We start from the raw sequence: 27,937 nt of genomic DNA, 5'->3' as shown, positions 1-27,937 counted from the left end.
CATTACTCATAGTATAATCTGCAAAAGACACACTCACAGAATACCGCACAGTAGCGTTTTATTTAACTGGTTACAACAGCAAATTATCAGTTGACAAAAGATAAACAGAGAACAGACTCGTAGAGAATAAATGAGTAAACAATAATCACTGACTCTCGAAGCGTTCTGAAATCCATTAGTTACAGGAATTGGGACAAAATAACTAGTAAATACACCCTCGACATACTGGATCAATACCACAAAGCTACGAAGACTGGCCAAATTATAGAATTTGTATGGATCAAATCACATTCCAGCATTCTATACAATGACAAAGCAAACCAACTAGCGAGAGATGCGATTAACAGTGGAAGACCTATGGACATTAAAGTCCCATACACAGAATAGCTCCTAAAAATAAAACAACAAACAACAAGCGATTCTCTCATGCCAGGAAGAATGGAATGAAAGCCAAGAAACAAGAGGTAAAAGCTATGCACATATACAGACATGCATACCAAGACAGACATGGTTTGCAAACTTCAAGCATTCAAGGAAAATTATAACGTCCATTTTGAGAATTGCATCTCAGTCCATGATTTTCCTCTGTCCAGTTACATATGGTTCAAATGGCTCTGAGCACTACGGGACTTAACTTCTGAGGTAATCAGTCCCCTTGAACTTAGAACTACTTAAACTTAACTACCCTGAGGACATCACACACATCCATGCCCGAGGCAGGGTTCGAACCTGCGATCGTAGCGGTCGCGCGGTTCCAGACTGAAGCGCCTAGAGCCGCTCGGCCACCCATGCCGGCCTATTTATATAGAATCGGCATATCGTACACACCCTACTGTCAATGTGAAGAGGAAACAATTGGTCACGTAAATCACATCTTATTTCAGTGTAGACGCTATGAGAAAGGCAGAGTCGACTTTTTGAAGGAGCTCTTCAGACTTGCTCACTGCCAGCCGCTTTGCACGATCCCAATTCTCGGAGATACAACCAGGAGTACATACGATGACATATCCCGGTTTCTAGCGAAAGAGGACGTAAAAATCTAAAATGAATTGAACTTAACTAAAGAAATTAATTAAAAAATAAATTTTTAGCAGTCAACTGTGTTTTGTAATCTGATTACAGTAATTTGGATCTAAAAACACATGAATGTGTGCCCTAAACAGTATGTCTGACGAAGGAAAAAATATGTTACCTTTTTATGTGTGTCAGTACATTTATTTGCGATGGCCCAAAACTTGGTATGCTAGAAGACAATAAAAAATGAATAAATTCTGGTTGGTCAAAGAATAATTAAGTCTCTTCACTGCTGTCTGTAATGGTGCTTCCCACTATTAATTATTCCGAATGGTAATAATTTATGATTCATTGCCCTGTGGTCTTGATCAACACGAAATTAAAGAGAGCGACAGAACGTAAGGATTCATTTTTATCTCAAAACACTTCCCTACTATGCTACGTTTTGCATTTTGCATTAAAACTCCTTTTTAGCTCTGGGGGGTGAAGTTATCAGCAGTCGAACGTCACTTTCGATAACTCGATTTACAAGCAGACGAAAATTATCCGTTTATTTGTTCAAAGACTGTAATGGCACAGTCTTTTCTATTTTTATTCCTTAATGAAGTCTCGTGATGTTATTTTCGGAAAAAAGTTTATTGATGGCAAGTAAAGTAGCAGACGGCTAGCATCTCTATCTTGTTTTGACACGGAGTGATGTGTTAAGATTATGTCCTTCATATATAGTTGAAGGGCACAAGAACTCTTTCGTTTCCAATTAACGCTTGCTGGAAATACATGTTTTGTTACGTAAAGAAATGATTGCTTTGCTGAGTTTGCAGTCGAAACTCCTCCACAGAATGGTGATAGTCCGCTCGTGTAGTGTATGCTTTGAAACAAGGCCACAAGTTTGCTGAAGCGGCAAAAATGCAGCGAATTTCGTACGCCGGGAGATACCCGGAGGTAAGATTGATAATAGGACTTGTAAGATGGAAGAAGTATGTGTGCTATGTAAATTTGTTAATCTCAGTATGTAATAATTGTTCATTTGTTTCAGCAGCAGAGTTTGAAGACTCCGCCGGCTTCCTTACTTCTGGTGTCAGTGTTAGGGTCGTTTGTTCTAGCAGCAGGCTCAGTAATTCTTCTGGCACCAGAAGACCGCATTTCTGTTGCCCGTGGGGCCTGGCTTTCAGGGCTTGGGCTTATCTTCTTCGTTTCGCTGTTTGATCTCCTTAATCATGTGGCATTGCAGACGAATGTGGGACATGTGTTCCGAAAAAAATACGAACTGACATTGTATGAAGTCCTCGATATTTCCAACAAGTAAGTGTGATAAGTTGGACGTGTATATGTATAATTTAATGTAGCCATGTAGCAAAATTATACTGGTCTGCATCACGTTTGAAGCAGAAACACGATTTTAGCATCCTCAACCTTCCCTTATGTTATGAAGACTTGGCAGATTAATAAAACGTTGAATCAGATTATTAAAACGCAGAGCATTTGAAACAACGGAATCTCATTTCGTTAATAAGCGGCCTTGTTTTCTAAGATTAGCGAAAAGTGTTTCTGTGAAGCATTCTTGGTTTACTTGGTGCTGTTACACATTTAAGTTGCATATACTAGTATGTGATTAGAACAGTTTACTTGCTAGGCCTTCTTAGGTCTCTGAAAATGTCAGTGTGTTTCAGGGTAGATCCAATACTTTTAACTGATGTAGGAATATATTTATTTACATATTGTGCCTGTGTGTTGCAGAACTGTGTCAGCAGTTCAGGCAGTATTATCGTGTATCACGGGATCCATTGTATGTATGTGGTCATGCACACGTGACTTCCTGCGATCTTCACATTTCATGTCAGAAGCATATGCATGGTTTGGTGCTTCGTACTTCTTCTATGATATATGGTCAATGTACAAAGTCCATACATCTGGCAAAAGTGATGTGGAGCGACAACAGCACAGTGGTCACTGCCTTGCGCAATGGAGCGATTACATTTGCAAACAGCCAATGATAGTACTTCATCATTTGTTTATTGGCTCATTTGGATTCCTCGTCATTGTTGTAAGTTTTGTAAATTATGTGTAAAATTGTTTGTCTTTAAATCTCAAGAGTAGACTATTTAGCAGCATATAACACTATACAGTTGAATTTGCATTAGCACATACTTTTGAGCAAGAAAATGTTAGTCTAAATACTGTAAACTTGTTAGTTTGCATCATAGTGAGGTTTATTTTTCTTTTCTGGTTTATTGCATGTTGCAGTGCAGGTATTAGCAGATAAAGGCATATGAAAATTTCCTCTGCTTCCCGTGATCAGATTTTAGTCATGTCTCAACTCACTGATTCGCACACCATGTTTTATTTTGTAAGTTCAGTCGCAGAGCTGGCAATTATTGTCATTAAGTGTCATGAGGTAAATGAAATATAATGAAATGATTGTATGGCACTATTGGGATTCACCACATGGAGTTGTTCAGTCACCTAGTGTACATAGTTTTTTTTTTTTTCCCCCTCCCTTACCAAATTGATGATACCTTGATGCCTCGGGATGTCGTGTCAACCAACCTCTTCTTTCAGTCATGTTAATCCAATTAGATTCACTATCTCATTAGCCATTCGAGCTACTAATCTATTACTCAGCATTCTCCTGCAAGACCATTTTCAAGAAGCTTCTGTTCTCTTCTTGTCTAAACGCTTATCATACACATTTCACTTCTGTACAAGGCTACATCCAGACAAATACCTTTAGGAAATACTTCCCAACACTCAAATTTATATTCAATATTAACAAATTCTTCTTTTTAGAAGTGCCTTCCTTGCTATAACTAGTTTTCATTTTATGTTCTCTCTGCATCATTCATCATCAGTTATTTTTGCTGCCCAAATAACAAATATCATCAGCTTTTACTGTCTCATTTCCCAATCTTTAGCATCATCTGATTTGATTCATCTACACTGTTACACTTGTTTTACTTTTGTTCTACATCGAAAGCCATATGCTGCAAACTACCTTGAGGTGTGTGGCAGAGGGTACTTCTAATACCACTATCTAATCTCCCTTACTGTTCCATTTGTTAATGGTGAGGGCAATAGAAGAGTTGTTGGTAAACCTCCATATTAGTTGTAATTTCTCCGATTTTCATTTTGTTATACACATCTGGGAGTAAATTATATACTACCTAATTCCTGCAACATACTTCCTGAATTTCAATAGTAAAACACTTGGTGGTCGTGTGTACGTAAGATGTGCTTTCTTGTGTACATGAATGGTGTGTTTCTCTTTTACTGATGAAGGCCGTGGCCAAAAGCTTCATGTAAGTATCTTTTGTGTGTCTTCTTTGCGGTAAGTAGCAATCTCTCTCTCTACCATTGTTAATGGTAAAACTCACCATAATGCAAAACACAATATTGTTGTGTTTGCTATAAGAGTTTGTTGATCATCTTTGTAATGCATTCTTGTGCACCATATGATCCTGTGACAAAATGTGGTGCTCTTCATTCAATCGTGTCTACCTCTTCTTTGGCTCCAACTTGCTAAGGATCATAGACTGGTTAACAGAACTCAAGAAGTTAGTGAACAAAGGTTTGTAAGCTGGATGCTTACTCGTAGGTATTTTATGGTGGTTACTGTTTCCAACGATTTGTCTCTAGTAAAGCAAATAATCGTCGTAATAATGTTTCCAAGACACTATCCTTTCTGTTCGTCTGCTCAAAGTCCTTTCCCATCTGTGACTGAACTACTGCGTCATTGGCAAGCTTTGCAGTTTTTATTCCTTTTTCTTGAACTTCAGTTCCCTCTCCAGGTTTCTCCATGAATTCCTTTACTCATAGCTAAATAACATTGAGGCTATGCTACAGTCTTGTCTCACTGCTTTTTAAACTATGGCTTCCCGTTTGTCTCCTACAACTCTTAAGACTGCAGTCTTGTTTTTGTACAGGTTGTAAATAACCTTTGCTACGTGTATTTTATCCCTGCTACTTACACAATTTTGAAGAATGTAGTTCAATAAACATTGTAGAAACTTTTCTCTGGTTATACAAATGCCATAAATTAGGTCAAATTTGAAATTCAGGCAGACTGTAACAAAGGAAAATAAATTGTCAAAGCCTCCCAGTTCATCTTATAAACTTGCTTTGTGAGACTGTTGTGGAATATAAAAATAAAGTCAAAGAAGTTATTTGTTGATAAAATCTGTTATTGGAAAGAATTTGATGTCATATGTTGGAACATGAGATGGAAAATCTTAATGTAAGTTGTTATAAATGAGATGCAAATTCATATAGGTCCAAAATGGGTAAAAGAGGAACATTCACAAAAAAATATAAATAAAAGATGTAAATTCTGTGTAGATCAGGATGTAGAAGCATGTGCTTGTGAGATAAGAGGGGTCAATGGAAGCATCAGATTCCACCCATCTGCTGTGACCCGATGACGTAAGTGTGTTGTGTGTGATGTCATTATGGTGCGGCATTTGAGTTGATTGTGTTTGTAGATGTCGTCTTGTTGTTTGATATCTCTCTCTCTCTCTCTCTCTCTCTCTCTCTCTCTCTTGGTTTTTGTGGGTCTATTTTTCTCAAGCTGAAATGTTTTGTGTATTGAATGTGTTTTAATTTATGTAGGGATGTTTGACTTTCTGAGATGTTGTCATTTTGGTTTCCATAGTTGTAAGGGTTGGATTTTTTGCATCTATAGTTATGGTTGACCTATATAGCTCAAGGGAAATGACCGATTCCAACTCGTAGTTTTATATGTAGGTATTGGTATTTTGGTATTGTCAGCTGTGCTCAATGGCAATGTCTGATTCTAAACTACATGTACAGTTCAGAAAGAAAACAGTGAGGCTGATTAACAGCAAAACTACCGAAGTTTTTAAAAAATGTTGTCTGGTAATAATATGATAGGCTCTCACTCACAAACAGGTATGGTTGTCTTCTTCGAAACTCAGTTCTGTGGGATCTTAAGTGACAGGTGCCAATACTGGACTTGTTAATTTTTTCCACCTTGTTGACACAGGTTTGCTCTGGTGGGGACTGGCTGTGTAGTGTTACTTATCTTCAGGAGTCCCCATTGTTTCCGAGCATTATGCTTGTCAGTTTCTGTTTTCCATCTCAGTTGGTCAAAGTGCTGAATTCCTTCCCAAACATTGTGACTCCATACTGGACAATTAAGTGCAGCACTTTTCCAGTGACCAGTTTCTATTTGAGATGTTTTCATGTTGCCCTTTAATAAATCTTTGTATTGTTTCTGTGGTCTTTCTAGTTTTCTTTGACAATCCTGACTATGTGGCCTGTCCAACGGAGTTGATAGTTAATGGTCATGGCTTCAATGATAGTGGAATTTGTGTCTTCCAGAACACTGATGTTAGTGCACTGATTCGCCATTTACCCATAGCATCCGTCTCAGGTAGTGCCAATGATAGTTTTTCAGACATCTGTGCCTTCTGCAAGTAGTCTGTGCCTCACACTCGTATGAGAGATGGTATAACTGTAGCTTGGCGTATGTAGAACTTGGTCTAAATGTTGATATTATGGTTATCAAAGCCCCTTAACCCAAAGGTGAACCATCGGCCATAATACCTTACCTGAAGACGACCAGAAGCCTTATTGGCAAGTCTGAGGCAGTGTTGTATTTAAGTATTAGTATTTCCATTTGCTGAAGGATGGCTGCCAAAGTATGGGAAATGCTCTATGTTCTGCAGCAATTTGCCTTGGGCTGTGATTCTTGGGGCGTATGGTGATAAGAGTTGGGTGCAGGTTGATGTAGGTTCTGCGTACTCTGGATGTTAAAGCTTACTCGAGTGCAAATGTTGAGAAAAATATAAGAGCACTCAAAAAATCTTGCTTGACGCCCATTGTGATTTCCAGGCCTATTGTTGACAAGAACCATGCCAGTCATGATATCATGCAGCAGTCTAACAATGTTAATGTACTTCACAGGGCAGCCTATTTTAGCTAAGGTCTTCACACAAGGCACCTCTCTTGACTGAGTCAAAGGCTTTTACAAGATCTGTGAATGCCATGTACAGAAGTGTTGTAGTTTCTTTTGGATTTCTCCTGCATTTGTTTGGCACAGAAAATCATATCTGTGGTAGTGTGATTAGGTTGAAATCCACATTGTTTTTCAGCAAGAGATCTTAGGCACACATTTTTTCAATGACAGATAGAACGGATATTCTCAGTAGTTACCACAGTCGGTTCTGTTGCCTATTTTGAAAACAGAAACTATCAGTGCACCTCTGAAATCAGGAGGAATTGTTCCAGTGCGCCATACTTTGATAATGAGAATTAGTATATGTTCAGCGAGGATAGATCCATCTTCCTTGAAAAATTCAACATGGATTCCTTCTGATCTGGTGGATTTGTTGTTTTCGAGTTCCTTAATAGCTCTGTCAGCTTCTTGTAGAGAAGGGACTTGACCAAGCTGAGGTTTTGTGGATTCTTTCGGAATTGTGGAAGGCATTGTTTCATTGGATCTCTTGGACTTTTTGATAGTTTGTGGAAATGATCCATCATTTGTTAATGGAATTGCTGTCCTTCAGGAGGACAAAGCCATCCTTAGGTTTAAATGGATTTAAATTTTGAGTTACTGGACAGTATATAATTTTCGTAATGCTGAAGAGAGCTTGAGTGCTGTTAGTTTCTGCTAGAGGTTGCAATTATCGAGGTATCATTGTCCCCCATTTGTTTCAGAGAAAGAGTTTTTATCTGCATTTCCACCCTCCCGTTCTGATCTTCTCTTTTCTTGGTGAATGACTTAGGATTGCTCTGCCAGGCCTGGTGTCTCTTCTCTTTTTGTTTAGTATTGCCTGAATTTCTTAGTCATTTTCATCAAACCAGTGTTAGTGTTCAATCTTGCAGTATCTAACTAATTCTTCAGCAGCTGATATATTGGAGCCTTCCGTGTTGACCAGTATTCTTCAGTGCTTTCAGAATATTCATACGGTAGCCTATCATCTGAGAGTTCTGGAATTTTCCTTTATTGTAACTATCCTTAAGATGGTCTATGTTCATTTTAGATCTTTCAAGTTCTTGTTTCTTAAATTAGAAGTGAACATGAACCATCATCACAGTCGGTGGTCTCACCAGCACTTGTCAATTCTTTCATGATCATGATGTCTCTTTGGTCTCAGGTATGCACAATTAAATAATCAATCATGTGCCAGTGTTTTAATCCTGGATGTTGCCATGAGGTTTTAATATTATCCTCCTGCCTGAGGATAGTATTAGTGATAACTAAGGAACTGCTCTTCCCTACCCACTCTGTTCCAATCACTTTGGGTCATAGTGTTGAGTCTCTCTTGACTCAAGCATTGAAGTCTACCAAGAGAATGATTTTTGCCAAAGTGGAGTATTCTTGGTAGAAGTATTTAAACATTTCAGGTTGGGAGTAGAAGGTTTTCTTTTCATTGTCTTCACAAGTGAGGGTCAGGGTATATGCACATATAACTGTAACTTGTTTGTTAGTAGTAAGTTTGAGGTGTAGGTGCAAGAGTCTTTGGGTTTTGCCAGAAGGTAGTTCATTAAGGTGAGGAGCAACTTTCTTTGTGATAGCAGAGCCAACACCATGAATGCAGAGTTCATGGATTTCTTTTCCTTTCTAAAAGAAAGTGTAGCCACCTCCAAGTTCTTTGATTTGTTCTTCGCCTGGTCCTCTAATTGTACCTACTGCTGCAGTACTGATTTAGAATCTTTAAAGTTCATGAGAAACGATAGTTGTTCGGCTTTCTGTTCAATTTACCATAACCTTATCCATTAGAGTTTTGGTGTTCTCAGTAGCAGAGTTCATCTTTACTTTCTGTTGACTACATATGGTGTATCCTAATGTAAAAAATAAATAAATAAAAAGGAACCAAGAGGTTCATCCTTATGAAATCCCCAAACCACCTTTCCTACCCTCTGGCTCCTACCCTTGTAACCACCCCTAGTGCAAAACCTGTCCTATGCACCCTCCCACCACCACCACCTACTCCAGTGCTGTAACCCAGAAGGTGGAAACGATTAAAGGCAGAGCCACGTGTGAAAGTACCCATGTGATTTACCAACTGACCTGCCTACACTGTGAAGCCTTCTATGTGGGAATGCCTAGCAACAAACTGTCCATTCGCATGAACGGACACAGGCAGACAGTGTTTGTTGGTAATGAGGATCAGCCTGTGGCTAAACATGCCTTGGTGCACGGCCAGCACATCTTGGCACAGTGTTACACCGTCCAGGTTATCTGGATACTTCCCACTGACACCAACCTATCAGAACTCCGGAGATGGTAACTTGCCCTTCAGTATATCCTCTCTTCCCATTACCCACCAGGTCTCAATCTCCGCTAATTTCAAGTACATCTCTTGTCACTCAACAACACCTTTGCCTCTGTACTTCCGCCTCGACTGACATCTCTGCCCAACCTCTTTGCCTTTACATATGTCTGCCGGTGTCTGTGTGTGTGTGTGTGTGTGTGTGTGTGTGTGTGTGTGTGTGTGTGAGCGCGCGCGCGTGCGTATACCTGTCCTTTTTTCCTCCTAAGGTAAGTCTTTCCGCTTCTGGGATTGGAATGACTGCTTACCCTCTCCCTTATAACCCACATCCTTCCCTCTTTCCCTCTCCTTCCCTCTTTCCCTCTCCTTCCCTCTTTCCCTCTCCTTCCCTCTTTCCCTCTCCTTCCCTCTTTCCCTCTCCTTCCCTCTTTCCCTCTCCTTCCCTCTTTCCCTCTCCTTCCCTCTTTCCCTCTCCTTCCCTCTTTCCCTCTCCTTCCCTCTTTCCCTCTCCTTCCCTCTTTCCCTCTCCTTCCCCCTTTCCCTCTCCTTCCCCCTTTCCCTCTCCTTCCCCCTTTCCCTCTCCTTCCCCCTTTCCCTCTCCTTCCCCCTTTCCCTCTCCTTCCCCCTTTCCCTCTCCTTCCCCCTTTCCCTCTCCTTCCCCCTTTCCCTCTCCTTCCCCCTTTCCCTCTCCTTCCCCCTTTCCCTCTCCTTCCCCCTCCTTCCCTCTCCTTCCCTCTCCTTCCCTCTCCTTCCCTCTCCTTCCCTCTCCTTCCCTCTCCTTCCCTCTCCTTCCCTCTCCTTCCCTCTCCTTCCCTCTCCTTCCCTCTCCTTCCCTCTCCTTCCCTCTCCTTCCCTCTCCTTCCCTCTCCTTCCCTCTCCTTCCCCCTCCTTCCCCCTCCTTCCCCCTCCTTCCCCCTCCTTCCCCCTCCTTCCCCCTCCTTCCCCCTCCTTCCCCCTCCTTTCCCTCTCCCTCCTTCCCCTCTCCCTCCTTCCCCTCTCCCTCCTTCCCCTCTCCCTCCTTCCCCTCTCCCTCCTTCCCCTCTCCCTCCTTCCCCTCTCCCTCCTTCCCCTCTCCCTCCTTCCCCTCTCCCTCCTTCCCCTCTCCCTCCTTCCCCTCTCCCTCCTTCCCCTCTCCCTCCTTCCCCTCTCCCTCCTTCCCCTCTCCCTCCTTCCCCTCTCCCTCCTTCCCCTCTCCCTCCTTCCCCTCTCCCTCCTTCCCCTCTCCCTCCTTCCCCTCTCCCTCCTTCCCCTCTCCCTCCTTCCCCTCTCCCTCCTTCCCCTCTCCCTCCTTCCCCTCTCCCTCCTTCCCCTCTCCCTCCTTCCCCTCTCCCTCCTTCCCCTCTCCCTCCTTCCCCTCTCCCTCCTTCCCCTCTCCCTCCTTCCCCTCTCCCTCCTTCCCCTCTCCCTCCTTCCCCTCTCCCTCCTTCCCCTCTCCCTCCTTCCCCTCTCCCTCCTTCCCCTCTCCCTCCTTCCCCCCTCCCTCCTTCCCCCCTCCCTCCTTCCCCCCTCTCTCCTTCCCCCCTCTCCCCTTCCCCCCTCTCTCCTTCCCCCCTCTCTCCTTCCCCCCTCTCTCCTTCCCCCCTCTCTCCTTCCCCCCTCTCTCCTTCCCCCCTCTCTCCTTCCCCCCTCTCTCCTTCCCCCCTCTCTCCTTCCCCCCTCTCTCTCCTTCCCCCCTCTCTCCTTCCCCCCTCTCTCTCCTTCCCCCCTCTCTCCTTCCCCCCTCTCTCCCCTTCCCCCCTCTCTCCCCTTCCCCCCTCTCTCCCCTTCCCCCCTCTCTCCCCTTCCCCCCTCTCTCCCCTTCCCCCCTCTCTCCCCTTCCCCCCTCTCTCCCCTTCCCCCCTCTCTCCCCTTCCCCCCTCTCTCCCCTTCCCCCCTCTCTCCCCTTCCCCCCTCTCTCCCCTTCCCCCCTCTCTCCCCTTCCCCCCTCTCTCCCCTTCCCCCCTCTCTCCCCTTCCCCCCTCTCTCCCCTTCCCCCCTCTCTCTCCTTCCCCCCTCTCTCTCCTTCCCCCCTCTCTCTCCTTCCCCCCTCTCTCTCCTTCCCCCCTCTCTCTCCTTCCCCCCTCTCTCTCCTTCCCCCCTCTCTCTCCTTCCCCCCTCTCTCTCCTTCCCCCCTCTCTCTCCTTCCCCCCTCTCTCCCCTTCCCCCCTCTCTCCCCTTCCCCCCTCTCTCTTTCCTGATGAAGCAACCGTGGGTTGTGAAAGCTTGGTGCGTGCGTGTGTTTTATTGTGTCTATCTACCAGTGCTTTCCCGTTTGGTAAGTCACAGCACCTGTTGGCTTCCCTCTTCAAGAAATTGTACACCGTTTTCTTCTTCTCTTCCGAGAGTTTTCAACTGAAAACAATTAATAGCATCTTTTTGCAACTAGTTTTAATAAAGTAAATGGAAAACACATTATTTTAATGTTACACTCTGTGTTCTAGTGCAGTTTTTTCTTAAAGTTGGTGTGTAGTCCAGATTAACAACTTCAGTGACACCTGGCTGATCTAAATTGGAAGATTTCAGCGATATTGCATCTGTTGTAGTTCCAGAATGATTTCTGGGAGCAAACACAATGTTGGCAGGTGAAGTGAATAATTTAGTTTCTTGTCAAGAAAAAAGGAAAGTTGTTGTTTTTTCATTCTCATCTGGCCATATAGCTCTTTGGAGCATTTTAGAACATGTTGAGACATTTCAGTGTTTGCAATCTTCTTAGCTGTGAACTTCCTTGTTATGTGTACTCACACTTGCTTTCTTTATTTTTATCCCATGATTGTCATCAGATTCTCATGGCTCATATCTCCAGAATAAGATTTTTGAAAGTTTTTCACATTATCTTCACCAACATATGTGAAGCTGGTTTGCTGTGTAGTGCCAGTATTGTGCAGTTGCATTGGTAATGTCACTGTCCAGTTTATTTTCTGACAATGATGCAGCATCAGGCAACACTTTTCTCCCTACACAATTTCATATTTAGGAGTGGTCATTCCATGCATCTCTTAATTGCACCATGTTCAACTGTTACCAGACTATCTTCGTCACAGACTTGACTCGTCATTAGTCACATCCTTCAACATGATTTGAAAAAGTCCACGAGTTGCAGACTATTAAATGTGGCAGTAGCCCTGTGATTCTTGGACTGCTGTACGAAAGTAGTATTAGGAGACTTAAACTTAATATTTTCATTTAACTTCATGTTGGAAGGTAAATGGCAAGAAACAGTATTGAGGATGAGAATTTTGAGAAGATTATTCTCCCCTTTATGTCATCCAGTTCTTGTCCCTGTACGTCCATGGTTGTGTGACCTCGCCTGTTTGTTATAAATGTCAAATCAAAAACATGTTCAGCCATCTGTATTTCCAATTTTATCATATTTTTGTTACCAGTTTCAGCAATACAGTAAGCTATCTTGAGGCCACCTAACTGACATGTAGGAAAAACCCCACCTCTTGTACAATCAAAATAGGGGCCAACATACAGTCACTGGTATCTGTAGACTTCCTTTTAACAATGCAATCCCTTTGCTCATCGCTTGCAGTCCCATCAGGTGGTTAAATTCTACGAGCTTGCTCACCTTGGCCAGTGCCCTGCCTACTGTGACGTCCCTGATGGTAGCTGTGTCGACTTGGTGTTTGATGTGCCCATTTTAACTTTACGCTTGCTGTATCCCGCACTGTGCTGAGCTGCCATCTCTGTTAAGGATGTTATCAATGATTTTTGTTGCAATGGCTTCTTTAATTACAGCCACAGTAGTTGGTAGTGCAAGCCAGGACATAAGTTTCATCAAATTTGATCCAGTGATTGTTTTCTAATGCATTCTCAACTTAAGTGGGTTTCTAGGGGTAGCTTTGATGATAAAACCCCTCGTGCTCCTTCTTGCGTTGTTCTACAGTGCATACTGTTTGTCCAATTTAAGACTGGCTACATTTGCAAGGTGTTTTATAGACCTCAGGAGTTCTGAGACCTGCTGCACCTTTAACGGGTGTCAGTAATTGCCAAATTGTTGTTGAAGGTGCAAAGACATTTTTGGTCTTGTCATATCAGCAGGTGGCTTATATTGCTGGATACAGAGCTACAGAATGGCAGAGAAACAAGTTTCTTTCTGTGCTCCTCGTCAGTGATCTTACTGTGATTCTTTCTTGAGATTTCATTTATTTGGTGAAAGTTGCACTAGTATCTCAGCTCATGGGGGCAGGTTATTGGGGTCTGATATTATTCTATTACAATGTGCCCTAACACAGTGTGCTTCTGTGGCAGATGGTGATGGCTGATGTGAGTGCAAGTATATACTGGCAAGAGTAGGTTTCTGGTAGACACTGTGGCCAAGGCATCCATTTTGTTTGCAATGGACAAGGATGTTAAGAAAGGACAAACAATTACCCTTTTCTGCCTCCACATTGAATTGGAGTTTGCTGTTAGTGCTGTTGAGGTTTTCCAATATCTCGTCCAAGTTTCTCACATCAGTGGGGCCTTGACCAGTCTTTCATCAACATATCGGAAGAAACTACTAGGCTTTAATGGTGCCATGGGTAAGGTAGTATCCTCAAATTCTCCGCGAGGAGATTTGTAACAACATTATGAAGAGGACAGTTGCTACTCACCATATAGTAGAGATGCTGAGTCGCAGATAGGCACAAAAAAAGACTGTCACAAAGTGAGTTTTGGGCCAACTAGGCGTTTGTCAGAAATAGATATAAAAAACACCACAAAAACACACTTTTGTAACTCACTCACACATGACCACAGTCTCAGGCTGCAGAAGCCAGACTGTGAGCAGGAGCACATGATTGGAAAAGCAACCTGTTGGTGTGAGTGTGGAGGAGGCTGGGACAGGGAGAGGGAGAGATAGCAGGTTAGGGGTGGGGGACAGTAAAGTGCTGCTTGTGGGAATGTACAAGGACTAGGTGAAGAGAGGGTGGGGCAGCTAGGTGCAGTTAGGAGGTTAGATGGTGGGCAGGCAGGGGAGGGTAGTGGAAAAGGAGAGGAGTGGTGCGATGGTGTAGTGCTGGAATGGGAACACGGAAGGGGCTAGAGGGTAAGGACTGTGACTGACGAAGTTTGCAATTAGGAGGGTTATGGGAATGTAGGATATACTGAACAGTGTGTTCACACCTGCACAGTTCTGAATAGCTTGTGTTGGTGAGTATGATCCATATGGCACAGGCTGTGAAGCAGTGATTGAAATGATTAACATTGTGGTGGGCAGTGTGTTCAGCAATGGGATGGTCCTGCTGTTTCTTGGCCACAGTTTGTCAGTGGCCATTCATGCGGACAGACAGCTTGTTGCTTGTCACACCAACGTAAAATGAAGCAAAGTGGTTGCAGCTTAGTTAATAAATCACATGTCTGGTTTCAAAGGTAGCCCTGCCTCTGGTAGGATAGGTGATGTTTGTGAACGGACTGGAGTAAGTGGTGGTGGGAGGATGTGTGGGAAAGGTCCTGCACCTAGGTCTATTGCAGGCATATATGAACCATGAGGTAAGGGGTTGGGGAGAGCAGGGATTGTATAGAAGTGGACAGAGATAGTGTAGGTTCGGTGAGCAGTGGAATACCATTAGTGGGGGGAGAGGGGCAGGGGGAGAAGGACAGTGGGTAGAACATTCCACATTTCAGGGTACAACTACAGGTAGCCAAAATCCTGATGGAGAATGTGATTCAGTTGTTCCTCTCATGTGGTACTGAGTCACGAGGGGAATGCTCCTCTGTGGCCGGATGTTTGTGCTGTGGGAGGTGGTGGGTTATTGGAGAGATAAGGCACGGGAGATCTGGGTTTTCCGTGAGGGGATTTGCAACAGGCTTCCCATTGCAATGCCATCTGCCTGGTCATAATACTGGCCATTGTATAGAAAATCAGACGTAAGAATATGCCCACATAGCTTGAACCACACTACTAACTGGGATACTAGGACCAAAGATTCTTTGGTATTTACATGTGTAAATGATCATAAGGTCATTCTCACCAAGTGGAAGACAGTTTGGCTGATGAAATTGCCTGATTTTTTTAATATGATGTTGACAGTGTCCCACGTGTGGAGCAAGGATTTGGCCAAGTACTTACCAATGTTTGTGTTGGTGAGACTATGTTAGATACAGTGTGGTGGAATGGCATCCCATCTTTTTGGATCTTCAGTAAACTGTAAGCAGTAGATGGTCTGGGTGCGTGAGGGAGAAGTTTCTAGTCCACACTATTTTCCACAAAAGAGTGCTTAAGAAGCTAATATGCCTTTCTTATTATTCTGTGTCAGATCATGTGAGCGATTGCAGTAACTATCTTATAAATCTTTGTGTCATAGATCACATATTCCGTAATTGTGACTACATTGCCCTTGTCGGTACAGGAAGAATCCCGATGCTTTCATCATCGCGTAGTGCACAGAAGCCATTGCGCTCAGCCCTGGTCATGTTGGGTGCCTGTAGCTCCTCTTTCATGAGCATACAGCTCTTTTTATGTCATTTCCCTATCGCTCTATTTGCGATTGGAACAGGAAAGGAAATGACAAGAAGTGGTACAGGGTACCTACCACCACGCACCCTATGGTGGCTTGGGGAGTATCTGTGTAGATATAGATGATATACACCATGTATTATTTCACAGACAGCATCCTGCGGTGAAGGTATGAAACCCTTTCTCATGTGGTAACATTGCACCCATGTCTGTGTTTCTTGCCGTTAAGTTGATGATGGTGCTTGCTGAGGATCTGCAGTCCACTCTGTTTTGTTGTTCTTAAAGGCAGATGAACGTTTATTTCTGCCTCTCTTTAGCTTTTTTCTGTGATGATGATTGTTGGGAAACTGTAGTCATCGACTCAATCTTTGGCAGTTGCAGATGTAAGACCATAGGAACATATCATGTAAACATCAAAAACTGTGACAAGCTAGAGATTTCATAATGGATTTAAAACTATGACCATGCACATAGTAGCTTCATTTGATAATGGAAATAAACAATAAATCCACTGACGATGGTACAAAATGTTCTTAATCATGACTAGGGTATTTTGCATCAGTTGGAATGCCCCTCCAGTTGTTATTAGCAAGCATGGAAATAAGAATAAATGCAGCATATACAGGATGATTAATGTGCTTATCTTTGTCACAATGACCTCAGAACCTTTAACATCTATTCTGACAACCAAGATTACATGCAGAAAAAAAATAAAGTGCTTCAGGAACTTCAAATAAATTAGCTGGTTGCTCATAGCAAAATCAACAGAACTGACTATTGTCTTTGGCAATAGTCAGTAAATGTCTGATGAGGGCCTTGTAAGCTGAAAACAGGTTAATAAGATAAATTAATACTGTAGAACAAAAGCAATGTAGCACTTTTCACTGATTATGATGTCGCTCTACCAGAAACCAACAGAAGATTCGTTAACATGATTTTATAAAAGTGGTTACTTCATTGCTGAACTGCCTGGGACGATTATATAGGTGTTTTGGGCATGATACTCTGGGTATGCAGTCTCCATGGTGACATGGCACTCAGAGAAACTTTTTTGATCGGTTTGATTAAAATAATTTTACTCCTTCCCCCAATATCATATCGTCTAACATCACTGCACAGCAGGATCACATTAAATATCTGAGTTTAGTAATGAGATTAGCACTCCCCCCCCCCCCCCCCCCCCCCCCCAATCCTATACACATGCGCACACATAGCCACAGCCTACTGAGGGGTGAATGCTAGACTGTGAATGCTAGACTGTGAAAAAACTGTGGTCCAACCAGCATGTAGTCCTACGACGTTTTGGTTTCGAGGAATGTGCTGAACCACCAGACCCAACTCAGATTCTGCTGAAGATTCACTGATGCCTGGAGTTGGATTCTGCTCCTCAGTGGCTGTACTACTAAGTGGCAGTGCCCTCATTTTCTGTGGGCCAATTCATCTTAGTTCAGCTGATTTCCATGAAATATTTATAAATTATATGCACTACCGTGCCTTGTGAAATGTTGTATCTATTGGGCAAAACTGGATCAAAATCCCACACTGGTTGCTGATGTTAGCCTGTACATACATACACACAGACAGAAGGAAGTGGGGAACTTCGTTTTATTTATGTAGAGATACTGGCACCTGTGTGACAGGGTTAACCTCTCCTAAATCAGTGAGGGGGGGGGGGGGGGGGGATATTTGAAGGGCACATATGTGACTTTGAGGGACTAGTTATTTACTGCTAGGAGGATTTTTGTTGATTTGTATAAATATCAAATCCAGTAGAAACTTATTAACTAGATAATATTTAGTGCATTAATACTCTTTTAGATTTCATAATCATTCAGTTTTTTCCCTGGTGCTTTAATTTCAGCATCTGAGAGGTGACTTAGGGGACTGTATATTTGGGGTTGTGTACCTTATGGAACTCAGTACACCTTTTGTCTCTTTTAGAGGCATCCTCAGTAAGTTAAAGGTTGGTAAACTGATTCTTTTTATGTGCGTCATTACTGGTTCACCCTCAGAAAATTGAATAGAGAACAATTATTTTCTATTGTTACAGATGAAGTCATCACAGCTTTATGTGGTCAATGGTCTAGTCATGCTAGTCACGTTTTTTCTCTGCCGTGTAATTACGCTCCCGTATGTCTGCTATAAGTACAGTGACTATGTAGGCTTGTCATTTTGGGAGGTAGGTACCTGGCTGTTTTGAACTTTGGTTGCAACGTTATTCTCCCAAAGTTTTGTGTTAAAGGATGACACTTGTAACTATGTTTGTGTAATGATATTTTTTTTTTCTTTTCCAGGCTTTCATATCACTACCTACTGGTTGTAAAATTAGCATAGCCATATTGATGTTTCCTCAGATATATTGGTTTATTCTGATGGTAAAGGGTGCATTTTCAGTTTTTTTTCCAGTGAAGTAAAACAGCATCGCCAGTTAAAAAATATAACTATTGTGCAGTAAATACCCATTAATTTAGTTGTGAATGTTTCACCTTATGCCAGCGGGAAGAGAGCATTCACAATTTTCTGTCCTTGTAATACAGTTGTGCATAGCTATTCCTGCCTGTGGTATTTAAAGATCTGACATTCTCTTTCCTTCATAACGTGCAGGATAAAGCTAAACTGAAATTTCATGTGTGTGATAGATTGGTTTGTGGGGATTAAGAAATGCTGTGTTAGGATTTTCAGATACAGATTAAATGTTGTGTGCTGTTTTTTTATGAAATGCATAAAGTATTGGCGACAATAGTTCCTATATGTGCGTAGATGTGTGTATATGTGTCTATATGCATGGCTGTCATGCTGCCAAAAAATGTGCATTTAATATGATTGTAGTTCAGTATTGACCAACATTACCAGAGTCAAATGCCTCAACCAGATTCGCGCACACCTGCAGAAAACCTAAACATTTTATGGAGAAGAAATAATTAACTAATAAATATGTGTGTAGAAAGGGTGTTAACAGCTTTTATAAAAACGATCAATAACATTCCACAGCTCCTTGTTAATTTCTGTGTTATACTGTGGAACATGGCTGCTGTAATCATTTCAACACTCTTATTTCCGCATATCTACCAGAAATTATTTTTTAATATTGACAACTTCTGAGATTAATGTGTTTAGCATTTATTATTACATGGGAGATGCTTAGAGTTGCTCTGTCAGTTTGCTTGTTACTGCAACAAGCAATAAACTGGAGAACATCTGTCCTTATAGGTGTGTGACACTACCTGTTAGGAACACAAGATTGATGTAGTTTTCTTTCTGCATAGGAGGGAGTTTTGTTTTGGCTTCAAATTTATGATAATTGGCGTAAAAGAATGAAAATTAACCAGTATATTATATTGCTGTTTCATTAAAAGACTGAATAAAATGTAACAGAATTTTCCACACTCTCTGGAGAGAAAAACACCTGTACTTTTATTATGCAGATTTAACAATATTATTTGATAAAAATTTTAGGTGAATGTATGAAATAAGATTCACCATTCAAATAACACATTAGAAGACTGAAGATGGAAATTTGAAATTAACATGTCTGTGGACAGAGGTAGTTACGAAGCAGTTGCCACAAAAAGTGCAGACATAGAAAAAGATCTGATATTTGAAGAAAAACTGTTTACTGCCAGGACTAATATAATGGAAAGAAATAGTAAAATGAGTAGTCACTTCATACTGAACTCTCACTTTGTCAGTGGGAGAGATACCCCTATCATTGCTTCAAGATTTTCGTTACTATACTCAAGTCTTGTGAAATTGACATCAGGTCTTTTGTCAAAGTTCACTCCCAGGGCTATAATATTATGTCATCATACCTTGTAACTTTTTCAGTAAGCAGAAAGTTCCTGTCGTAGGGATGTATACTCTCCTCGTTTGCTTGTTTGTGTACTCATATATTGTTCTATTTGTCATTCACTGATATTTTCTCTTTTCCTTTCCCATCTCAATTTAGAAAATACGGCAAACTTCCTTGTATGGTATCTTTAATTTGATACATCAAAATCACTTATTGTTCTGTTTATAATTATCAAAAAGTGTGAATTTGTAAGTTGTGCATTTTATTTTTGTCAAATTATCAAAATTGAATTTGATGCCACAGTGCAGTATTAATGTGTTTAGAAGTGAAAATCAACTCATTACACATCCAGGAAATGTTAGATTTTTATGAGCAAAACCAAAAATTATGTTGCAGTAATTTAATTACTCTGGTTTGTGCTAGAGAACTTGCTTTCTTACTGTTAAAGTATACCCATTAATATTTTTTGTAGCTTTTCATCTTGTGGGGCAATTTAATGATTCTGAAAACATTTTGATGTTGCATCCTAAATAAAAGTTTGCCAACACTAATTTCTGTTTGTACGAGAGTTGCCCAGAAAGTAATGCACCACATTTTTTCTTCAACAATTCTTTACTGAACATAATGAGAATTAAACACACAAAAGAATGGTGTTTTATCTACACACCCAAGTTTTCCACATAATCTCCATCCCATTCTATGGCCTTCATCCAGCGAGAAACAAGGGCGTGTATTCCTTGACGGTACCAATCCTTGTCCTGGTGGAATTGCATCCACACTTCCTTTGCTGATTGACAGATGCAGCGCCAACTGCCGACTTAAAATTCGTCTGTCCTCGTGAATTGCAACATAATATCGGTGCAACATGTCAGGTGTGACAGCTGTGGGTGGTCTGACCAACCACTGCAAATCGTGGCACTCCTGCGAACTGCCTTCTGATGACCTCAACCTCCATGTCCAGTGACTAACTGTATTTCTGTCGACAGCAGATGCCCCATACACTTTGCACAAGCGTTTGTGAATATTACCCACTGTTTCTTTCCTGCAGTGAGAGATTCAATGATGGCATGTTGCTTGTAATGTACGTCACCTACAGACGCCATTTTGAAACTGTCCTGCAGCTATGCTGTTTGTCGGACGTTACGAAAACTTGGTGTGCACTCTCAGGAGACTTCAAATTATACATACGTAACTTTTGTATTCGTAGCGTTGTTTCTGGCTAAGAAAAAAAAAAGGCAATGCCTTACTTCCTGGGCAACCATCGTTATATATGGTAGGATTATGACTTCTTTATAACCCCATGTTCTTGTGCCGTAAGTCGATGAACTTCTGTTAGTGGGTAGCGAAAAATGTGCTCATTTATGTCCATTTCCTACTCTGGTTTGTTCTGGGAATTTGATAGTCTCGATGTTTCTTGAGTCCAAAAACTTTTTCATGAACAAGTTGCTGCATAGCTTCTGGTAATAAAGTGCTGTATCCTGCACTCAGTAAACCAAACATCTACCAATCTGTAAAAGATGAAGATTAAATAGCAGAAGAGCTAGTATTATTTAGGAGTTCCATCTTGCATTAGTTAAGTTAGATATTGTCCAAAACATCACTTCAGGAAAGTGAGAGTTAAGTGAATTACAAATTTCATAGCATCACACCATCCTTCTGTTTCAATAATCTCTTCTAGATCATTCTGAAAATTCATCTTGAGCTGCTCATAGTTCATACCAAGTGCCAGGGATAAATGAGTACTTGATATTGGGTAATGCGTTGTTTCCTCCAAGTTCACCATCTGCTATAATGTGAAGCACACAATCATGAATGAAGTGTTGACAGCCAATAAATCGTGGTTCTTCCAGTGTTTATAACTGAACTGCAGTGCCATTTTTCCCTTCCAGTGTTCACATTTGTAGTGTCAGTGGCAATCCTCTTTATAGTCGTCCATAAAGTTTATTCATTGAGAACAATTGTTATTCCTTTGACCTCAGTATCTGCTTTCCCATTTGGTAAGTCTAGTGCTTCCAACTTGACTTCATCCATTTTTCAACACTAATATCTGACATTCTTGGTTATCAAAATGCTTGCCATCAAAATGCAGCAACCAGCTTTCTAGGTGTTCTGTTTTCTTCATTCCTCTTTTGCATGTGACAGCTTCTTATATGGTAGATCTGTAAATACCTGGTTGTGAAGGGGTTTCATTGTCAGTCTCACCTTCAGAAAACTGTCTGCAAATGGTTGGCCACTTAGCTGATTGATAATTTTGACCTTGTTCATAATTGGGTTGCAGTTTTTGTGTTGATGTACTTGTTCCTTATATTTGGGGACGGTCCACCTGAACTGTGGGGCTCCTGATAGTCATTGTCAGACAGTTATGTTGATTTACTTGAAATTGAAGTAGTAATGTTGCTGTTGCTGCTGCTGCTGCTGAAGTATGCTGTAAAGATATTTTTCTTCTTTTGAATAGATGGATAATCCTAGAACTCAGTCTTCCCAACTGTGTAACTAACATGTTCTTTGCTTTTAGTCTTAGCATGATACAACCTTTTGTCCTCACTGCACACACATTGTTTTCTTTTGTAATGTGAAAAACTTCACTCAGTTAATCATATTTTCCTCATTTTACACATTGAAAATAGGTTTTTAGAACCGTATTGAAGCATGTACTACTGGAATTGATCAGATTGAGCCATTTAATTCCTTTTGCCATAAAATCAATAGTTCCTTCGCAATTTACTGCACACATTCTTCCCTGTCTGTCATGGACTCTCCAAGGAATATATAACAGCCAACAATTTGTATTTTGTGCAGTATCCTGTTCAAGTTTTAAAGTGTTTGTGGTTATAGTGGAACAGTTCTTATTTTTCTATTTGATGCTTGAAATTGTACTAGATTCTTTGTCCATATCTTCTTGTTTATTTCAGTGGTAGAAGCACTTACTTTAAAATTCATTATGATTACAAATTGTACATCAGCAGAATGATGGCTACGCACTCGGTTAATTATTTACTGCATCATCGCAAGATGACGGTAAAGTCAGCTGCACTCACAAAGCAGCACAGCACAAAATACACAAACCTTCAGGTTTTTATGTTCCTTTATTCCTGAAAGGGGAATTTATTTTCAAATGTTCTGTTGCTGACCGGCTTGCCCACCTGTTAGCACGAGAGAATAGAGAATTATGAAACATAAGTGTTTCTAGAAATTCAGTACTAATTGCAAAATTCATTTACTACTACTAATACTGTTTTACAAATTTTGTGTTTGGGGGTAATCTTGAACTAAACACAATTAAGTCCTGTATCGTTCATTTTGAATGAGGTTCATTGGTTTACGACACAGGAAATTAAAAATGTTGCAAAAAAATCATAATGTACACTGTATGATTTTTACCTTTGAGCTGTATTGACCAATTACGAAACAATGTCATTTGAAAGATAGTCTTCCTGCCTACACACACAATCATTTTGATACTGTCTTCCTGCATCAGTGTTCTTGCTTAAGACCATAGAATTTCTACTCTCAGAGACAAAAGGGGAGAAATAATAGGCTTATGTTACAAGCAGTCAAATTGTTTTGATGTTTTTAGCTTTACAGAACACTAAATGGATCTTGTCACTTCAGTGGTAGTGTGATCCATCGTGCTGCTTTATGTCTATTACTTCATGGTGAGGTTTAACAGAATCTATACAACATTTACATTTTTATACTATGCTGATAGCATTTTATTGTCATCACAACCTCATCCTCCTCAGTACCACATGCTAAACTAATAGTTACTTGCATATTTACTTTTATGTTTTACGTATGAATTTGCAGTCATTTCCTATTGTTTACTTCTAATATTTGTAGCCGTCTATAACCAGGGTGTGTGATTTTAGGTTTAAAGTTTTGTGCAGCATATGTGGTTTGAATATCACTACACGATCAGCTACATACCTGTTGCTTCCAGAGAATCTCTATTTGGAACATGTTTTATAGAAGCAAAATAATCCAGTGGTTCAGTACCAGTTGCTTATAAATGTCTGCTTAATACACTATGTATGTGCTGAATATTGTTCTCATTAGAACAGTTACTGCCAGGTGATAGGTGTTAGTAGGATCTGAATAATATATTGAGCCAAGAGGTTGTAGGAAACAGTTATTGGTGGCTGTGGAATTGATATTTTAGTAAATGGATTTTTCTGTTAATTTTGTTGGAATAAATTCTAGATGATGTACTGGAAGTAGATTGAGAATTTATTGCATGATAACTATGTGTTTTGTACATATTGTACAGTTGTAAAATATGCCATTAAATGTTGTGTACATGTAGTCCATAATCATGATCTAAATGTGTGTGTATACCATACTTCTTAAACCATCTGTGATATTGCTAAACTGTAGCAGGTGTAAAATATCTTGGGCTTGAGATTTCAATCAGTAATATATCATTGTAATTTGTTTGGACTGGATGGAAAAACGTATATTAATATAAGTTTAATTTACAGTAAGTGGATTCATCTGCCTCTGAATATTTGCAATTACTGTCAGAGGACAGACACATCTGGAATGGTTAAGCATTGCTCACCCAAGTTCTGTATTTCATTCTTGAAAATGTGCCCATTGAAGTTACATCCAGACTTTAATCTGTAAATTGGGTTGGAGAAAATTAACTACATACTTGCAGTATTGGTTCAAATTGTAATAATTGAACTGTTGCAAGTATGTGTAAAGTACGTTAGACAAGGAGCAATTGTGTTGTTGAGTTGCGAAAAAAGGGCAAGAATGTGTCAATCATGGTCATGGCTATTCAGAAAATTAAAATAGTGTTCATCAAGCAACAATCTTTATATTTTGTAATTTTCGTGCTTGCTGATTACTTGAAAAATATAACTGAAGAGAGAGAGCGGATTCAAATATGTCAAAAATGAAACAACAGTATTTTCATTTGTCATGTTAATGTGACATAGTAAATGAACTTTGATGAAGTGATTGGGAAGAAGAGGTGTAGAAGGGGGGGGGGGGGGGAGATAGGAGGAGGGGTGAATTACTAATTTTGAAATGATCACTTAGTTCCAGATGTAGTGGAGAAACTATCTCAAAACAGAATCTCTGATATAGTTGTGATGATCCTTTCTCATTGCCAGATGCTCTTCATGCTGAGCTCTGCTCTGTGGGGTCCCCCATACTGATACTTCGAAGCGTTCTGTATTCTCAGGGATTCGTGTTTAACTTCTGAGCTTCAATTGCCCCATTGTTAATATTTGAGGAACAATTTGGTATTGCCTTCTGTTGTGCACTTTTCCTGTCAGTGTTGTAATTTATCATCATTTTCCTTGTCATATCCCTCATCTGCAAACTACCTAACTACGACTCTTCACTAGATAATTGGCCAGCTGCTTGCATTGTTTGCTTTGCAGGTCTTGAACTATTCCTATCTATCTTGTTTTCATGGATAGTTCTGTGCTTCTAAAGCTAACACACACACTATAATTCTTGATTCAAAATATGTATTTGACATATTATTGAGGACTGAATTTTATACTATATGACATCCAATTTGATCTTCCCAAATTTAGAGTTTCCTGTTGCTAAGGTATGAAGTACATATGCTACAACTTACCTATTCTTTTCAGCAAGAACAATTAACATATTAATTTAATGTGACTCTTGAATGATGACAAGAGTGTGAAAATTGAATGTATGGCATGTAATATAACAGAGGTATTTTCAAAAAATTCTTCATACTTGTTTAAGTAATTTCATTTTTCTTGTTTATCATTGTGTAAACCTATTAAAGTGAAGATCATTGGACAACAAGGAAGAAGCAGAACTTCACGGATTAGTTATAGACCAGTGCTGCTAAAGATACTGCTTGCCAAGTTTTTGTTAAAAATTGTAGCCTTCCATAAGACTAAAAGATTGTAATCTTTTGTTCTTCCTGTTAGAAAAATTTGCAGTTAAAAATATACCTGTTCTGCAGGTAATGTCAAAGGCAAATGATTATAGCATAGATGGAAATTTCAATGTAAATTTTTGTTCAGTACGTAACATTTGTGAATGGGACTTGAATCTTAATACCAAAGATCCACTAAGCAGCTTGCAATATTATGAATCTCATTTAAAGATTTTTTTTTTCCTCGGACAAGCTGGATTATTTTACTGTCAGTGAATCTCACACCACTTGTTAACTGAGCATATAAATATATTTACCTTTGTATTTTCTGGATATTTTAGTGACATATTCTTGGGGATATGTTAGAGGTAGAAGAAAACTGTGCAGCGATTTTTAGAAATAAATTGCAAATTATTTTGTGTAATTTTGTGGTGGTAATATTTGGTAAGAACTCTTTTGGAGCATTGTGGGTAAATTTTTATATAACAATGATATGATGATTATCATTATATCTGTGTAGAGTTGGAAAAGGTCTAAGTCTGTTTCTGTTCATTTGTCTAATACAAAACCTACAAATACTTCCATTCGGCTTTATTTGTTGTTTTTTCTGGACAATCATGTATCATTGAATGTTGTGTGCATAGTTTAGCAGTTAGTAGAATTAATGTACACCTAGTTAGTTGATCCATGGAAAGCCTGTGTAATATTAAGCAGAAACAGTTTTATTTATATTATACTGCAGAAGGGACTCAATATAACTTAATTGTACAAATATATTATACAAATGAGCTATGATGTAGGTGAATTTCACCTAAAATTTTGTAATATAGCACAACTTTAGCTGGCATTGATGTGGACTGATTGTAAATGGTAGCTGTTATATCGCTGTTGCATTAGATTCTGTGACCAAATGTTCAACTAAAAAGAAAAAAAGAAAAAAAAATGTTTAAGTGTTTGTATTGTTGTACTATAGATCGTGAAATGTGAAAAGTACAAAGACTGCAAAATGATAATAAATATGTTGTCAGAAACCTTTTAGTTATTCTTTTTCCACAACAGCCACTGAGAATCACATTAAGTTGCTGTTTCAGTGTACATTTTAGTTCAAAAATTAACAACAGTCACATAGATATATTTTAGTAAGCAAATAAGTGTGTACAACATTAGTAATACATGAAAATATAAGAAATTGGATACATAAAAAAATCTACTCACCAAATGGTGGCAGGAGAACACACTTATAAAAATGTATTACAATTTGCTAGTTTTCATAGCCAATGGCTCCTTCTGTCAGAAGGGTTCAAGGGAAATGACGAGGGATGAATGGAAAGGAGTGGTGAGCTTTAGGAAAAGGGGTAGAGTTTGGGAAAGTTGCCCAGAACCATGGATCAAGGAGACTTACCGGACAGGATGCGAAGGGATGAGTGATTGTTTAAGACAGCACTGGACGAGATTTGATAACCTGGGAGTTTAAAGGTGGGAGATAGGTTATATGCAAGACAGAGATAACTGCTAAAATATCATACATGAGTTAATAAGAGCAAAAACCTAAGGGCATTGTATGTGATTAAAGAGGTGAGGGGAAAGCAAAAAAGATATTTCCGAAAATGAAAGAGGTAGAAAACTCAGAAGGGAGTGCAGAAAGGAATAATTGTTGTGAAGAAATGCCGAGACCAAAGAAATTAGTGTAGATTAAGGCCAGGTGGGCAACTGGTGGTGGTTATTATTATTATTATTATTATTATTATTATTATTATTATTATTATTATTATTATTGTTATTATTATTTCTTTCCTTTCTCAGACATTATGTCTGGTTAAAAATGGTAAGTGACGTTGATCAAGCGTGACTTCCTTTTAACTGTACGGTACATGTTACATTGCATTTAGGAACTTTCGGGTAATTGAACATGTATCAATAATTAGACTTCTGTAGTTGTGTCCGCAGCTCGTGGTCGTGCGGTAGCATTCTTGCTTCCCACGCCCAGATTCCCGGGTTCGATTCCCGGCGGGGTCAGGGATTTTCTCCTCCTCGTGATGACTGCGTGTTGTGTGATGTCCTTAGGTTAGTTAGGTTTAAGTAGTTCTAAGGGACTGATGACCATAGATGTTAAGTCCCATAGTGCTCAGAGCCATTTGAACCATTTTTCTGTAGTTGTATATATATGATTGGATGTAGCTGCATTGCGTTGATATACTGGTGGATATTGTATGGTGTGACTCCTGTAGTTGATAGTGTAATTGGTATAATGTCAACTTTATCCTGATGCCACATGTCCTTGACTTCCTCAGCCAGTTGGATGAATTTTTCAATTTTTTCTCCTGTTTTCTTCTGTATATTTGTTGTATTGGGTATGGATATTTCGATTAGTTGTGTTAATTTCTTCTTTTTATTGGTGAGTATGATGTCAGGTTTGTTAAATGGTGGTGTTTTATCTGCTATAATGGTTCTGTTCCAGTATAATTTGTATTCATCGTTCTCCAGTACATTTTGTGGTGCATACTTGTATGTGGGAACGTGTTGTTTTATTAGTTTATGTTGTATGGCAAGTTGTTGATGTATTATTTTTGCTACATTGCCATGTCTTCTGGGGTATTCTGTATTTGCTAGTATTG

The 27,937-nt window shown here is 40.0% G+C and overlaps 1 protein-coding gene across 2 annotated transcripts; it reads left to right on the top strand.

The window, feature by feature from the left end:
• The first annotated feature begins 1,292 nt into the window (after positions 1-1,292).
• On the top strand, positions 1,293-26,235 carry LOC126284111 (TLC domain-containing protein 3A). 2 transcript variants are annotated; one of them, XM_049982772.1, is made up of 6 exons: positions 1,293-1,956; positions 2,054-2,316; positions 2,752-3,058; positions 17,528-17,629; positions 17,717-17,845; positions 17,961-26,235. In XM_049982772.1, exons 1-6 carry the CDS (start codon positions 1,921-1,923, stop codon positions 18,078-18,080), a joined length of 957 nt encoding a protein of 318 aa, XP_049838729.1. In that variant the 5' UTR covers positions 1,293-1,920; the 3' UTR covers positions 18,081-26,235. The 2 variants fall into 2 exon arrangements, with proteins under 2 accessions (XP_049838729.1, XP_049838728.1); XM_049982771.1 differs by having other exon boundaries at positions 1,374-1,956; positions 2,051-2,316.
• Positions 26,236-27,937: the final 1,702 nt, after the last annotated feature.

This window comes from Schistocerca gregaria, chromosome 8 (genome assembly GCF_023897955.1).
Source record: "Schistocerca gregaria isolate iqSchGreg1 chromosome 8, iqSchGreg1.2, whole genome shotgun sequence".
NCBI lineage: Eukaryota > Metazoa > Arthropoda > Insecta > Orthoptera > Acrididae > Schistocerca > Schistocerca gregaria.
This window is presented reverse-complemented; position numbering and strand designations above follow the sequence as displayed.